Here is a 17526-nt window from a genome sequence, read left to right as displayed (position 1 = left end):
ACAACATATGTTTTACCTCGGCAGCTCAGGGATTCAATCCAGCAACCTTTCGTTTACTGGCCCAACACTCTAACCACTAGGCTACCTGCTGCCCCAAACTTGGTGGTGCACATGTAGCCTATAACCCGCTTTTGAGAAACGTAATCATTGAATATTGTAAGAGCTTTCATTGTCTGCTTATATTCCCCCTTTATTTATCCTACGTCCGTCCTATCTCGCTCATTAATGTCTTAATAGAAATTACAGATGGCCTCTTATTCGCTTGTCGTCCCCTTATGCCAGGACTGGGCAATTATTTTCCATGGAGGGCCACGTTAGAATATATATTTGCCTTCGCGGGCCAGAATCATATTACAGGATTATACATCATGTGTATGACTGTGTTGACAGATATATCTACTGTAAATCCCATCCAGATATACTACTTATTTAACTTTTTTAACGTGGCAAGAAATGAACCACATCCATGTTCTCCTTTTGGTAGGTATTTTCATTATTAAACATTCAATGAACTACATGGAGGGAAAATTACACTGTGCATTCAGCACCATGGACAGACCTCTTGTTAATGGGTATGCACAAAAACACAAGAAAGCGAGAGAGCTCAACATCACATTTAATCTACGCCATCAGTGTGAGGAGTGAATTCTCTGATGGGCATTGACTAGAGCAGTGAAGTCAGGTATAGTTTCTGATGTCGCTATGCACAGAGAGAGGTGAGAGGTGAGAGGTGAGCGCCAGTAAGAGATGATCTGTGCCTTGACTTGTTATTTTTCATCACTGAAAATATTGATAATATGTTCACATACATAGGTTGACCCAAACAATACAAATATCTTCTGAGCATGACTCCTAATCTTTGGAAAGTTTTGTTCAAAAGATGCATAGAACCTCGTCAGTGACATTGTTTTGAATAGTTATCCAATTACTGCATCAGACTGAAGATCAATAAGCTCAATTTGCAGGTCATTGGGAGCATTATCTACATTGATGGTGAAAGGAGAGGAATCCAACAGCATGTCATTTTCCAACACATTGAAATGCTCAAAATGATGAGAAAACTCACCGTTCAAAGCACGCAGCAGCGATGTATACTTCTCCCGCTGGTCATCTGATAGGGAACAGACTAGGAGTGTCGGAAGGTGGGTGAGATGGCTTCTACTTGGTGGGTCAGGAGGAGTAATTTTGCCTTGAAGGCTTTGACAAGGATGTACATCCGATGTGCAAAAAGGCCCTTCCCTTGTAGTTTGGAATTCAGTTCATTCATGAGGGCCATGATGTCCATGGTGAAGGCAAAATCAGTCAATCATTCTTTATCTTGTAGTTGAGAGAAATCCAAATATTTTCCCTTCATTTGCAAAAACTCAGCAATATCCGACTTCAGGTCCCACACCCTTTTAAGTACCTTCCCCAAACTCAGCCTCTCACCACGTTTGTGTGGTAGGGGAGATCTGCATGACTCTGTCTCATCCAACAGTGAGACAGTGGTTTTAAGATTTTGCTCTTATGAAGTTTACCACTTTAGTGACTGTATCCACAATATGGCTCATTTTCAGAACACATTTACAGAGCACCTCCTGATGTATGATGCAATGCAGGAAAATAATTTTCTGATCTGGCTTCAGCTCAGCTACTTGATCTTGTATCCTTTTCAAAAGGCCACGTTTTTTCCTGTCAAGTTTGGGCACCCATCAGTGGTCACACTGGATAACTTTTCAAAACTCAGTCCCAGCTTTACCACACACTTAATAACCTCCTCCAATAAATCTTTCCCTGTGGTTGTGCTCTTCATTGACTGCACTGAAGCTCCTCTGTAATTTCAACGTCTGGGGTTATGTCTCGTCAGAATATCAACAACTGTGCTGTTTCGTGGGCATCACTGCTCTCATCCAGGGCCAAGGAGAAATAGGTTAAATCCTTTACCTTGTCTCTCAATTGCTGTTCCATATTCTCTGCGATGTCTCCAACATGCCGTGTCACTGTTCGTCTCGATAGGGAAACATTTTCAAACAGCTCTTTCTTGTCGGGGCAAAGTATTGCTGCAGAGTCAATTAAACATTCTTTAATGAATTCTCCCTCGGCGAATGGCTTGTTATGTTTAGAAATGTTGTGGGACAGTACATAGCTAGCTCTCACAATTCCGTTGTTTGTTGAATGCAGTTTTGTGAAATGTCCTTGCTGCTTTTGCAACTGAGAAAGCAACTCTTTCGATGCACTTGCCCTCTGCTCAGAAGACTTATTCCTATATTTCTCTGCATGCTTCGTCTGGAAATGGCTGGACAAGTTGTAGTCTTTCAAGACAGCAATGCTCTCTTTGCACACTAAGCACACAGCTTTCCATGATACCTTAATAAATACATATTTCGATGTCCACTCTTGCTGGAGGAACACCCTACATTCATTGTCTACTTTCCTTTTCTTTAAAATCTTTGAAAAACATTTTTTTTTGCGCAATTTCGAGCTAGCTACTATTTATAACTGTGACTGTGTCAGCCTGTCAGTCACTATCTGTCCTCGTGCAGTTGTTATTTATACGTGCCTTCAAAATAATTGTCCCCCAGGCGGTGGGAGTTAAATCATTGCATAAAGGCGAGTATTCATTGGGCTTTTAATTTGAATAACAAATACATTTTTTCAAAACTTTTCAATCTCAAATTCTTTATGTGATCTGAGCATAATTCCACAGGCCACATTGAATCAAGTCGCAGGCCACATATTGCCCCGGGCAGGCCTTTGCCCAGGCCTGCATAATGCCATAGTTTGTACATCTCAATTGTCAGTAGAAACCACATTTGTTTAAGCAAGTCAGCCATCTCAGCTATGTTTTTTTTTAGTAAATGTGGCTGAATGAACTGTTTCGCTGCCAGACAAGGCTCCGCTGCTCCGCTGATAGCCAGGTGTAGCAGTGGTAAAGTGTTGGGACTGCTGTTGGGCCCTAACAGTTTGTGGGCACCGTTTGTCATCTTTATAGTGCAATTAATGTATTGTTTAGTGTTGTGTGTAGTGGCTTTGCTGGCATGCATCTAACATATTATTTGTTTTGCCTCACAAAGATTTACATGCTAAAAATGCCACTGACCACCATAATGACAGTTACTTGAATCTGTCTTATTGTGAGGTCAATAACTCTGATAAATACATCATAGGCAATAAACATATTGTTTTTAATCAAATAAATTATAGTAGTAGCAAGCTATCAAAGTTGACATCCAGTCTTCAGCAGCATACCACCCTGCATCCCACTGCTAGCTTGCTTCTCAAGCTAAGCAGAGTTGGTCCTGGTTAGTCCCTGGATGGGAGTCTGATGGAAGTGGTGTTGTAGGGATGGTAAGAAGCAGTCTTTCATCTAGGCTAAAAAAATATCCCAATATCCTAGGGGAGTGATTGTGGACATGGCCCTGTGTTGGCAGCTGTCTTTTGGATGGGATGATAAACGGGTGTCCTGACATTTATCGTAAGAGTTAACCCCAGTGTCCTGGCTAAATTCCCAGTCTGGCCTTCATGGCCACCTAGCCATCCCCAGTTTACAAGTAGCTTATTCACCCTCCTGTAACTATTCCCCAGGTTGTTGCTGTAAATGAGAATGTGTTCTCGGTCAATTTACCTGGTAAAATAAGGGTAAAATAAAAAATAGCTTCATGCTCTCCTTCTCAAATTGAACAGAATATAGGCTCAAATCAAATCAAATTTTATTTGTCACATACACATGGTTAGCAGATGTTAATGCGAGTGTAGCGAAATGCTTGTGCTTCTAGTTCCGACAATGCAGTGATAACCAACAAGTAATCTAACTAACAATTCCAAAACTACTGTCTTATACACAGTGTAAGGGGATAAAGAATATGTACATAAGGATATATGAATGAGTGATGGTACAGAGCAGCATACAGTAGATGGTATCGAGTACAGTATATACATATGAGATGAGTATGTAGACAAAGTAAACAAAGTGGCATAGTTAAAGTGGCTAGTGATACATGTATTACATAAGGATGCAGTCGATGATGTAGAGTACAGTATATACGTATGCATATGAGATGAATAATGTAGGGTAAGTAACATTATATAAGGTAGCATTGTTTAAAGTGGCTAGTGATATATTTACATCATTTCCCATCAATTCCCATTATTAAAGTGGCTGGAGTTGGGTCAGTGTCAATGACAGTGTGTTGGCAGCTGCCACTCAATGTTAGTGGTGGCTGTTTAACAGTCTGATGGCCTTGAGATAGAAGCTGTTTTTCAGTCTCTCGGTCCCAGCTTTGATGCACCTGTACTGACCTCGCCTTCTGGATGATAGCAGGGTGAACAGGCAGTGGTTCGGGTGGTTGATGTCCTTGATGATCTTTATGGCCTTCCTGTAACATCGGGTGGTGTAGGTGTCCTGGAGGGCAGGTAGTTTGCCCCCGGTGATGCGTTGTGCAGACCTCACTACCCTCTGGAGAGCCTTACGGTTGAGGCCGGAGCAGTTGCCGTACCAGGCGGTGATACAGCCCGCCAGGATGCTCTCGATTGTGCATCTGTAGAAGTTTGTGAGTGCTTTTGGTGACAAGCCGAATTTCTTCAGCCTCCTGAGGTTGAAGAGGCGCTGCTGCGCCTTCTTCACGACGCTGTCAGTGTGAGTAGACCAATAGGCCACCGTAGACTACACAGTCAATGGTTAGGCAGAATACGACAACGTTATTGATCAGCAAGAGCAGAGCAGGCAGGGGCTCAGGGTTGGAACATCCATTGCAGTGTGTAATGCAGCCTAGGTGTATTTACCAGCCTCTATCCTGGAAATATAACTTTGCACTGTGCTTCTCCAAGCATGCACTTCGTAGCTTTAGGCTATGAATCACTTGATTGAGACCACACAAATCAATAGCCTATAGGCGCAATTGATATTGCGGCCCAGTACAGAATCAGAGGGGCAGCACCAGGCACACATCCATAGAAAGCCTAAAAGCAACTCATTGCAAACGCTGAGAAAAATCGACATTTCATCAATTACAAATTACATGACCCTCCCTTGGACTAGATTTAAAAAATAATAATACTAAACCCTCCCCTTGACTGAAAAGGAAAAAGCATGACCCTCCCCCATTTTCCTAACGGTAACCATTCGGTAAATTTCGATCCATCTCTTAGGGTTGGCGAAAAGTCACTTCGAAGTGGCGTGTTTTTAGGCAGACCCTCGCCTCTCCCTTCCCCCCCTTTGCGTGTGCGTGTGCGATTCTGGCAGCGTAACATCTGTGCGTACGCGGTCGTGATTGTGTTGTGAAGATGGCGGAGGGAGAGACAGAGAAGGAATATGCCACAAGAAAAGCTATCGAGCGGCTCCGAGAACGGTTCCAGGAATTGACTACAACACTTAAAGAAAGCCCGGAATCGCCGTCGGACGCCTCTTTGCGTTTCTGCCAGGAATTCTGCCAGGTCCGCATGTTTTTCCAACTACCCATCCTAGCTAGTTTGCAGCCTTCCATCCAGCTTCCTGGCTGATGATGCGCGTGTACGTTAGCTACAACAATGTAGCTAGCTAGCTAGCTCGCGCTAGCCACATCAGAACAGATATATAAACACACACCATTACTCCCTGTTTTACCGTTTGATTATTGTAGTTAGTAAAATGTATACATTCGTTTTTTCCGATATGTAGTTTAATATATTACTTTGGCATGATATCTTATCATCACTCATTTTCCCCTGCTAGTTGACGTTAGCTAGCTGCTAGATGAATGTTGGCTAGTTAGCTAGTTGATCAGGCTCCTTCATGCTGAGAAGAGCTAGCTTGGTTTTTGTGCGGATTTGCATTCAAATGCACCGGTGTTTTAGGTTTGCACGACACGAAACGAATTTCATCCATGTAAATGTGCATATTTAAAATAGAAATTAAGGCAAATTAACGTTTTTCCATTCGTCCATTGTGTTAGTGGATCAATATTGAGTGTGCCTGTAAAAGTATAATGTATAGGCCTGGCCTACCAAATACCTAGGTAGTATTTATTTTCATGCAACTCATAGGTTAACTACGTGTGTAAGGTTTTAATTGTTAGAAAAACAATATTAACTCGTCAGTTGGTAGGTTTATTCGGTTCTCTGTATTGTATGACAAACCTGCTGGGCCTTGTTTGAAACCCCTCCAGTGCGAAGTGATGAATTTATTGATTTATTTTACCAGGTAAGTTGACTGAGAACTCGTTCTTATTTACAGCAACGACATGGGGAATAGTTACGGGGGGATGAATGAGCCAATTGGAAGCTGGGGATGATTATGTTAGTGATGATTGATGTATGAAGCACAATCTCAAACTATCAGGTCAAATTTGGAGATAAAACTGCAATGGTGATTAATCATCTGACACAGATTAGTAACAATATACACATAAGATAGCCTTGTACCATATGTTTAATTACTAAGAAATGGTATTTAGACAGTTGCAGAAAAAATACTTAGTCACTTCAAGATTGTGTGTTATCAAGTGTTTTTATTTTTTATATTTTTTTACATGTGTTGTGCAATGCATTGAAATACCATGTTACATTTAGCCTACATTTAGCAATAGCCACACTTTGATGGCCTAGCTACAATTTGAAAGGGTGGTTATATGTGAATGCTTCCATACAGCTTATAGGTAGTTAATAAGCAGGGTTTCCCGAACTCGGTCCAGGGTTCTCACCTGGGTGCACGTTTTTTACCCTATCACTACACAGCTGATTAAAATAACCAACTCATTGTCAAGCTTTGATTATTTGAATCAGTTGCATAGTGCTAGGGTGAAAACTAAAACTTGCAGGACTGAGTTGGTGAAACCCTGATGTAAAGCATAGTACAGAGAATTTTGGACCAACCTTTGTGTGATACTTTCTCAATTCCCGACATGGAAGACAATACATATTCTAAAGTTATATATTTAGTTGCAGGGGCTTTGTTTTAAATTGAGAAAATTATTAAATTAAATAGATTTTTTTTTTTTTGCTCCATGAAGTAATCCAACAGCAATGTGTACGCCGCCATCGTGTCTATTTCAAATCTTCTCACATTGATTGAGACAGGTGGGTGTCCACCCCGAAGTGCTTCATGTCATGATTACATTTGTCTCTCTTGATCAATGAGAAGATTTTAAATAGACAATATGGCGGTGTACACATTGTTGGATTACTTCATGGAGCAAAAAATTCATTGAATTTAATAACGGAGCCTCTTCTAAATTCAAATTAACCCACTGCAACTAGACATGGACGTTTAGCAGACGTGTTGTCTTCCAAGTCAGGAAGTTAGAAAGTATTTTTTCTGCGCAAAGGTTGGTCAAATTCTCTGCTATGCTTTACACTATCTACCTTGTAACAACTGTATGGAAGCGTTCACATATCGCCACCTTTTCAAAGTCTAACTATAGAAGAGCCACACTCATTTGCGCAGAGATTAGGCTTCCCCTTGAATGGGAGAAGGGATGACGGACAAGGAAAAGGTTGTCAGTACTTGTAGTATTCAAGCTTGTCTCACTCAACTGTGAATATTAGGCCTGCATCTTACATGGTTAGCCTACTCACTACTCGGTGTGGTTTAGCCTATTATAGGCTACTGCATGGCTTCCAATTGGCCCTCACTATAGCCTTGATTCAGCAGCCCGACTTATAGAATTTAAAGCAGCATCCTGTATACTGCTCGTCGAGCAGTGGTGGAAAAGTACCCAATTATCATACTTGAGTAAATGTAAAGAAACCTTTAATAGAAAATGACTCAAGTAAAGGTCACTCAGTAAAATGTTACTTGAGTAAAAGTATTTGGTTTTAAATATACTTAAGTATCAAAAGTAACATTATAATAATTTCATATTCCTTCTATTAAGCAACCCAGACTGCACCATTTTCTCTTTTTATTTATTTTTTTTAATTTATGGATAGCCAGGGGCACACGTCAACATTCAGACATAATTTACAAACAAAGCATGTGTGTTTAGTGAGTCCGCCAGATCAGAGGCACGAGGGATGACCAGGGATGTTCTGTTGCAAAGTGCATGAATTGGACCATTTTCCTATCCTGCTAAGCATTCAAAATTTTACGAGTATTTTTGGGTGTCAAGCAAAATGTATGGAGTAAAAAGTACAATATTTTCTTAATGAATGTAGTAAAAGTAGTCAAACTACAGATACCCCCAAAAATAACTTAAGTAGTACTTTAAAGTGTTTTTTACTTACGTACTTTACACCATTGTCATCTAGCTATGTTGGTTCATCTTACTTTTTAAAATGTTTAAATCAGATATAAAGAGGTTGTTAGCAGTCCAACAGTCTTCATTACATTGGTGATTGACGTAAATATTCCTACCAGGAGACTGCACTAGGAATCGTATTATTAGCTGTTCTCAATTTTTATATTTTAATGGAATGTAGCGTATTTTACCTAGAAGGACTAATAATTAATGCAATTGTGCAATTACACTCGTTGTATGGTAATTGTTAAGGAGTTAGCTAGTTGAAGAAATACATTCATTTAATAGCAGGCACTAATCAGCTTGCCGTGCTTTTGTTTGCAGATCCTTGTGGAACATGCAGGTCGATGGAAGGCTGAGGAGGAGCCACTGCCTTTACTGGAGGTGTACACAGTGGCCATACTCAGTTATGCAAAGGCCATCACCTGTCTCTCCTCCGAATGTGAAAATGTGCCACTCGTACTTGAAAACCTAGGACTGTGAGTACTCAAAAGATAAAACGTCAAAATCTGATTTACATGCATGAATGCTTCATGGAACCAGCTGTGCAGTTTTTCAGATGGTAGTAGCCCTATGTTATTAAATGACAGTGAGCATTCCAGTTTTATTAGCGCTAGTGACCAATACAACTGTGCATTGCTCCACTAATTTAACAATATAAGTAAATTAGGCTTTGCGTATATGAGCTGCGGCAGAAGGGCGTAGTGCTTCTTTAATTTTAGTAATCTGCACACAACTGTAGCATCATTAGCATGAACCAAAACAAACTCATTGAATGACCCTGTTTTGCTTGCAGGAGCTGTGTGGAGCTCCTGCTCTCATTGCCTGAGAGTGTCCCTGGTGCCTTATGGGAGGAGTTCCAGTCCTGTGTCAAGGTTAGTCTCCAGTGCTGCTCTATTTTTCTTTTGCTCTTAGAACAGCAATGTTTGTAATGAGCCTATTATGCCAATTATCTTTTGAAAAATGACTAGGTGACCCAATCAAAGTAAAAAATATATATGTGCATGCATTGAAACATGCACATATCACCCTGTTTGACATAATTAGTTAATCTAGGCCTACGTTTTGAAAAGTTTCGTTTTTTTGTTTTGCATAGCTCTAAAGTATTAAGTTATATGCTCTCCTTTACAGTCGGCACACAGCCTTCTGCAAAAGCATGGGAACACACAGCTTCACATGCTATCAGCTATGGCACAGGAGTCTGGCGTGTGGACCAACACCACTCTGTGCAGCATTCTGTCTCATGAGATGCCTGAAATTGACAGAGGTTAGTTTTAGCCTACCTGTGTAGTTTTTTGTTGCAAGAACTTTGAACACATGAGATGACTGATTTTTAAATGTTGTGGTGACTGTTCAGTAGTGTTATTTGTAATCGTGTTCCCTTTTTCTACTCCCCAGTTCATGAGTTCCTGCAAATGGAAGGTCCCACACTCCTTAGTATGCGAATAAAGCACCTTATCAAACAGAATCGAGCAGAGAAAGCAGCTGTCTTAGCGAAGATGTGCTCAGAGTATCCAGAGTATGAAGGAAAGGGGAACTTCAAGCAGACGTACCTTGTTTGCCTGTGTATGACAAAAACACAAGAACAACTCATGCAAGAGGTGAGTGGATAGCATTCTTTTACATCAAGTTGTTTAACAGACTAGTTAGTGCATTCAAAAAAGGGGGTTGAACAAGGGCTTGTCTTTTTAAAAAAAAAAAAAAAAATGTATAAACATTTTAGTCATTTAGCAGACGCTCTTATCCAGAGTGACTTACAGTAGTGAGTGCATACATTTTTGTGCTGGTCCCCAGTGGGAATCGAACCCACAGCCCTGGTGTTTCGAGCCCCATACTCTACCAACTGAGCCAAACTGATGGAGTTTTGATGAAGGAATGAAATGACAAACTCCAGTTGGATAATGATGAATGAAAATAACCCTGATGGAAAATCATCAACTGTGGGTGACTGTAGAATACCATAATTATGACATGTTATCTCTGGGTCAGATCATGCAGGTAGACTGTAAGGATGGATTGGAGATGATTTGTAACCTGGAGTCGGATGGGGATGAAAAAGGAGCCCTTTGTTTGTGCTCTGCATTCCTTGAGCGGCAGCTTCTCCAGGGAGATGTGTATTGTGCCTGGTGAGTATTGCCGTCTAATTTCCATTTTCCACTTGCTTTGTTTAATGTGGATGTGACGTAATTTGTATTTATTTAGTTATTTTTTTCTGTGGGGTGGGGTGTAACCTGTACAATATACATTTCTCTAAATGTTTTTCTTGAAATTATATGAAAGGTACATACATACTAAGTATGGATCATTATGATCATATTACAGAGTTAGAAAAGTAATAATACATTTCGTTTGTAAAGGAGACAAAAATAAGTGAGCCAACCTCCTAATGGATGTCGTATGTCGACGACAACCTTATCTCTTGTAAAGCCCTTAATGTGTGACAGCCCTTCATGTGTGTTCACTTTTCTTTTTACAGGGAGCTCACACTATTCTGGAGCAAGCTTTTAATGCGGTCAGAGTCTTCAGCTGATGCATTTCTTGGTCAATGCAGAAAGTTGGTTCTGCTTTCCAGGAGCGTCTGTCATATCCTCTTCCTCATCAAGGTTATCCAATCGGAGGTGAAATTCTTGAATGTCTAAAATTGTATAGGTTACTGCTTGGATATACCATGTAACGATTTATACTCTCATGACTGACTTTGGCTTTATTTTTTTCTCAGGTTGGAGAAGTGGGACTGCCGGTGTGCATTGAAATGTGCATTCAAGCTCTACAAATGGCATCCAGTGAGAACACGGACAGCAGGACCACCATCTGCAAAACTATTTCCTGCCTTTTGCCCACTGATTTTGAGGTGAAACGGGCATGCCAACTAACAGAGTTCCTCTTTCAGCCAACTGTGGACTCATATTATGCTGTTGAAGCACTCTATAATGAACCTGATGAAAAGCTTGAGGACGAGAATCTTCCAGTACCCAACTCGCTACGCTGTGAGTTACTGTTGGCCTTGAAGACACAGTGGCCTTTTGATCCAGAGTTCTGGGACTGGAGAACCTTGAAGCGCAATTGTTTGGCATTGATGGGTGAGGAGGGATCCATTGTGTCATCTATCGACACTCTCAATGACGCAGATGAGGGACTTGAGGATGATGCAGCAGAAAAAGGTCCAGAATTCAAAGACCTTGAGGACTTTATTTTGAATACTACAAATGAATTGAATGAAATTGCAGATGAAAAAGAGAAAAATAGGGAAGCTAAGAAATTAAGGGAGAAAGGGTTTGTGTCTGCAAGATTTAGGAATTGGCGAGCCTATATGCAGTATTGTGTTCTATGTGATAAAGAGTTCCTTGGCCACAGGATAGTCCGCCATGCACAGAAGCATTTTAAAGATGGGGTCTACACCTGTCCAATTTGTGCTGACAGCTTTGACACTAAGGAGATTCTTGAGCCACATGTAGCATCCCACGTGAAGCAGTCTTGCAAAGAGCGACTTGCTGCTATGAAAGCAACAAGGAAATTGCCCAAGCCAACGCAATCTACCAGTAGTCATTGTAATAATTTTAAAGACGGCGCTGTGGTGAAGCTTGAGGCAGAGACCATTGTCAGTCCAAATGATGCTCATTCTCTGGATGGAAATTGCAACAGTGCTGAAACAGTCAAAGTCAGTCCTCCAAAGCCTGTACAAACTAAGGTCAGTCCTCAAAAGCCTGTACCAACTAGATATGAAGCAGAATTTACTGAGGATTGTGTCTGCCCTGTTACATACTGTCAGAAGGTATTCAAGTTTTTTCGGAGTCTTGTAACGCATGTAAAAGCCCACAAAAATGACGAGGAAGCAACACGTTTTCTGGAGATACAACGACAGAAGGTTGTGTGTCAGTATTGCCGTCGGCAGTTTGTGAATTCCAGACATCTCAATGATCATTTGCAAATGCACTGTGGCGCTAAGCCATACTATTGCATACAGCTGAATTGCACAGCCAGCTTTCACTGCAATTCGGAACTTCTCATGCACAAAAAACAACACACTGACTTTAAGTCACAGTGTATGTTTCCTAATTGTGGAAGGATTTTCAACGAGGCCTACCTGTTGTATGATCATGAGGCACAACATTACCTTACATTCACTTGCAAAATAGCTAATTGTGGGAATATTTTCTATTCACAGTCCCAGCTAAATTTGCATCAGCAGAACCATGACACTAATGAAATGCCCGTCGCAAGTGAGAACAATCCTATACCTGAAATAGAACCTTCCACCCAGTGCTCCGCTAGGCAAGAGGAAACTTGCTCTGCCTCTGTCAATCTAGATCAGAAGACGGCACAGGATTATGTGATGGAAGAAGTGGTTAAATCAGGTTCGTCAACAGTTCCTGAGAACCCAAAATGCCCAATGAAAATAAAACATTCAGTCGAGAGTATGTTGAGCAGTTCTGTTGTCAATCCCAGAAAGGAGTTTCGGAAGTGTTATGTTCCACTGATCAAAACTAAGTTGGGATTGGAGAATGCAAAACTATCTCCTGTCGTCCCACGCCAAGAAATGATAGCAAATCATGTGGATCCCCAATATCACTGTGGAACAAATCCTTTGAAAGGGTGCCCAAAAGAGGAGCAGAATAACAGACCAACTGAAGCTGTTCAGAAAGTGTTGCCACAGGCCTTTCCTCCACGAGAAATTAAGAGTGAACCCCCATTTATTCTACATCCATATCAAAACACTCCTGCAATAACTGGTAGAGATGAGGATGAGTATAGTTGTCCACTTGAAGCATGTGACCGCAAATACAGTACCTCCAAAAGTCTCTCCCGACATGTAAAGAAAAACCATCCAGACATTTTTGAAGACTGGAAACTGGCAAAGAAGTACAAGAAAGTTGTCAAAATAACATCGAGAAAGGTTCCATCAGTGAACAAGACTTCACAGGACCCAGAGAACAAAACATTACTTCATCAAGCACCACTATGCAGCAATAGTGGATTACAGCAGTTTGAATATCCGGTGGCATGTTCAAATTTACCTGCAATTTGCCCCGTTTGGGAAACCCCCCCAAACCAGACTGGTCTAATGCAGTCCGAGATGGGTGACTCATGGACATCTACATTGAACGATTGCTATGCAGAGGTCTTCCATCTGAATGAATACCCCAATAAGAGCATAACTCCTTGGCAATCAGAACCGTATCAACTGTTAGAAAGGGGCAGAGAACATACACCAGCAAATATGCATGATAGTGCCATCCAACCCATTAAATCAGAGTCAAGTCTGATGAATCAGATGTCGGAATATGTGTCAAGCTCTCTTATGCTGGATAATGGAGGACAACACTATGGGATAACTAATTCTGGGGATAATGTTGATGTTTCCCTAATGGGAAAAAACTATTCCAGTATGTCTGGCCAAGAAAGTAATAATTTGTCAGCTGGAGGTTCCCATGCTTCATATGTTCCAAATGAATATGTCCTTAATTCAAGGGCATCAATAGACATTCCAAGCAATGCAGTGAGCCATGATGGCCAAGTAGCAACAAGAAACACAGTGGAGATGACCAACATGGAGGACGTAACTCATCTTACATCACCCAATTATGAGAATCAGATGAGCAGCTCTGTAGATGAAATGCTTCTTAGTCCGCATGCTTCTATCCAAAAAGATGTATCGTACAATGAGGACACTCATGCAGAATCTGAAGCTATCCCTGCAGATGAGAAGATTGCTGATCATGAGACACAGAAAGTAAAACGCTGCAGACTCAGCAAGAGAACGAAATGGCCTGCTATCATAAAGGATGGCAAAGTCATCTGCCGAAGATGCTTTAGAGAATTCTCAAGCACAAAGTCTCTCGGAGGTCATCTTTCAAAACGCTCCCAGTGCAAGCCATTAGTTGAAATGGACTTAACGGCTGATTTGCCAATGTCATTTCTCGACTTTCTCAATGACCCAAACGTTCCTGAAACTGGATCAATATACAACATACTAAATGGTGAATTCCCACAGGAAGGTGTTGGTAATCCCTCCACGCCAAATCCTTCTAATTTGTCACAAAAGGAAACCCAAAAACCACTGGATTCTCAATCATCAAACACTTTTCCTTCAGTTTCGGCCGGTAGACAATCCAAACTCAGCCCAAATAAAACAGTGTGGATAGAATTGAAAGAGTCAAAGAATTATGCTGGCAGTCAGCAGGATGGGGAGTCAAAAGGCAGTCTTGCTGAAAAAAGGTCAAGTGCAACTTCCTTTGCGGCATGTCAAGATGACAAGGTTATAGAAATTCAAAATGCCCTACAAATGTTGGATTTAGTTGAAGCTGCACATGAGAAAAGTTTGCAGGAAACGTGTTCCTCAAAGTACAGTGGCAGCCAAAGCAATGCAATCTCAAGCTATAATGTCATGCAAAAAGATCATGTTCAAAACACGACAACAAAAACGATTGTCAAGAAGGAAGACCAGAATCGTGACAATGGCCCCAAGCCATTCAAGTGTGAAATGGGTTATTGTGAATATGGGTTCATGACAAAAGAGGCATTATTCAGACACCTTGGTAGAGTTCATGATTACACCATTGAGATGATTGAGGAACTCAAGAAAACCCCAGTCAAATTCTCTCCATATCCTTGTTACATTTGCCCCAAAACATTTACCAGAACCACAGGCCTAAGAATTCACTATGAAAAAGTCCACCACCTGACGCAGGCAGAGATGAACAAGTTAAAGGTCGGAAATCGCAAAAAAAGGTCAAGCAACCCCAATATTGAAACAGAGGTAGAGAGTAGTCATGGAACTGGATCTTCAGTTGTGACAACTTTCATCAAACAAGAGCCACTTGATATTGACACTGGCTGTTCAATTCAAAGCACAAATCAAGACGGTCATGCACAATCCTCTGAGATCATTACAGCTGGAGATGCAGTTCAAGAGGATTCCATGCATCAATTAACAGTTGAGAGAGTGCAATCACCACAAGATACCTTGGATGACTTGGACAAGTCATTTTACGAATTAGAATCACCATCAAAGACCAGATATACCAAGAATGAGACATTAATGACAGCCTCACAAATTAACCACACTCCAGTGTTAAAGCAAAAATTAGGTCAAGGTGACACTGCGGAGGGGCCAGCTGCAAGTTCCTATGCTAGATCTTTTAGCCATGCAACAGAGGTGGCATCCAGCCAGGCTGTGAAACCCTCACCAGAAAAAGCAAGTTGTTCAAAAAACACAATATCCAAAGATGAGGTTAATTTCCAAAGGAAAGAAAAGGTTCAGAAAAGGTTGGGGCTTCAACTGTGTGACGCTGACAATTCTTTTAGCCCATATAGGCCCTACCGTTGTGTTCATGAAGGATGCGCTGCAGCCTTTACCATCCAGCAAAATCTGATCCTTCACTCTAGGGCTATGCATCAGTCATCCCTTCCCCTGTCTTCAGGAGACCTTGATACTGTAAAGGCTGTCACTGGTGAACAAGCTGCTGAAGTTGAGAATAATGAAATCCGATGCCAAGTGAAAGACTGTTCAAGGATATTTCCAGGGATTACAACCTTGGTGCAGCATTACCTATTGCTTCATAAATTCACTCGAGATAAAACCACTGCTATGATGTCAAGCCTCAATATAGGGACATTCCAGTGTGACCGGTCAGAATGTACACTCTCCTTCACCTCTGTGGAGAAATACATTGACCACATAAAAAACTTTCACAAGGAAATAAACATCTCTGAGAGAGGCAGTGTAGATCAGACTTTTAAGTGTGGGTATGATGGCTGTGACCGGGTCTACACTACAAAGTCAAACCTTCTTCGTCATGAGATGAAAAAGCATGATTTAATTTATATTCCCAGAACACAACAACAGAGAACAACATGCGTCAAGCCCAACAATGGCAAAGAGAACATTGAAAACGCAGTCAAATTGAACAAGAAAAACACTAAGAAAGATGACGGATCGCTCGACCACTGGACTAACTTTGGAAAACCCTCTCTGAAATCTATGGATGAGGCATCTGCCATCTGCACCCAAAAATTATCTTTGCAATATCCGTGCATGATAAAAGGCTGCGACACGGTTGAACAGACTGAACGGAATATATTCAAACATTACACCACACATGGCCTCACCGAGAAATATATAGAGGATCAGAGAAGCCAGTTTATGTTCTGTAAAAAGTACCCACGCTCAAGAGTCAAAGATGCAAACAAATCCGAGGGTATGTCAACAGACTCCTCTGAGGAGACGGACCCTGACGAGGATGAGCCTGAGACTTCAGAGACCAACTGTCAGAGGCAAGAAGTGTTGGATGGTGATATTCAAGCAGAGGCTAAACTTTCAACTGATGAGATTTCTGAATCCCAGTTTTTTACTTCAGAGGTCAAAAAGAGGGGTTGCCCCCGAAAATCAGAGCGGAGAGCATTAGCTTGTCCGGACAGAAGGTTGACTCTGAGAAATCGGCCGGCAGATAAAGTTCACCAGTTGACAGAGGCTTCGGACCAGGGCTCCACTGCTTCTCAAGAGGAAGAAGGCAAGGGCGGTGTTGCACTGGACAGTTTCCCGAAGTTCCTGGATACTTCACCGTCGACCCACACTCCCAAAAGAAAAATTAGTGGAGGTTCAAGGAGTGAGTTGCCATTAAAACGGCAGCGTTCCCTTAAGCAGAAGACCGCTAATATTATGTCCGCAACACCCGATGAAGTTATTGGAGCATGTCAAAACCTTGTAGACTTCAGAAATCCTCAAAATCTTCAATCCGTGAACAATGTGAAGATTGTAATGGACAAAACCTTTTCCGATGGTGCTGATCTTTTGCTAAAGCAACTTCAAGATATGCGACCCATGGTTATAATACAAAAGTGGCTTTATAGTTGATGGATTGCTCACAGCCTGATGCTTTTATTTTCGACTAACTCAGGATTAGAAAAGTAACATGCTGCAAACAGATCTGTTAATATTGTATCAGATATCCTATGGTAAACCGTTTTGACCATTAGACAATTGAAGATGGAGTATTTTCTACTTATGACATGTTATTGTTGATTTTAAGTTTGGATAATGTATGTTACTCATATAAGAACCAGGTAATCTGTAGGGAACATAGACTTTAGAACATGTTTGTATTTATTAGGCTTCTAGTACTAAAATTGTTTTTTGCTAAATTGATAATTTTAAGGAAAAACAAAAGTTTTTATATATCCCTATGGGATTTTATTTTTTGTTTGTATTTATTTTATTTTTAAACACTATCTGTAATATTTACATGTCTTCCACAAAGTGTTCAATAAAATGTAACTGTTTGCTTTTATAAAAGTTGATGTACAGAACTTTGTTTTGCAAGTTATTTATTTACAT

The 17526-nt window shown here is 41.0% G+C and overlaps 1 protein-coding gene across 1 annotated transcript; it reads left to right on the top strand.

Annotated features, from left to right (window-relative positions):
* Nucleotides 1-4901: 4901 nt before the first annotated feature.
* Nucleotides 4902-17498, top strand: znf292a (zinc finger protein 292a). Its single transcript, XM_035742514.2, has 8 exons — nt 4902-5412; nt 8517-8671; nt 8989-9067; nt 9324-9459; nt 9591-9793; nt 10182-10318; nt 10669-10810; nt 10912-17498. Exons 1-8 carry the CDS (start codon nt 5263-5265, stop codon nt 17044-17046), a joined length of 7137 nt encoding a protein of 2378 aa, XP_035598407.1. The 5' UTR covers nt 4902-5262; the 3' UTR covers nt 17047-17498.
* Nucleotides 17499-17526: the final 28 nt, after the last annotated feature.

This window comes from Oncorhynchus keta, chromosome 29 (genome assembly GCF_023373465.1).
Source record: "Oncorhynchus keta strain PuntledgeMale-10-30-2019 chromosome 29, Oket_V2, whole genome shotgun sequence".
Taxonomy (NCBI): Eukaryota; Metazoa; Chordata; class Actinopteri; order Salmoniformes; family Salmonidae; genus Oncorhynchus; species Oncorhynchus keta.
The sequence above is the reverse complement of the archived record's forward strand: the minus strand, read 5'-3'. Positions and strand labels throughout refer to the sequence as shown.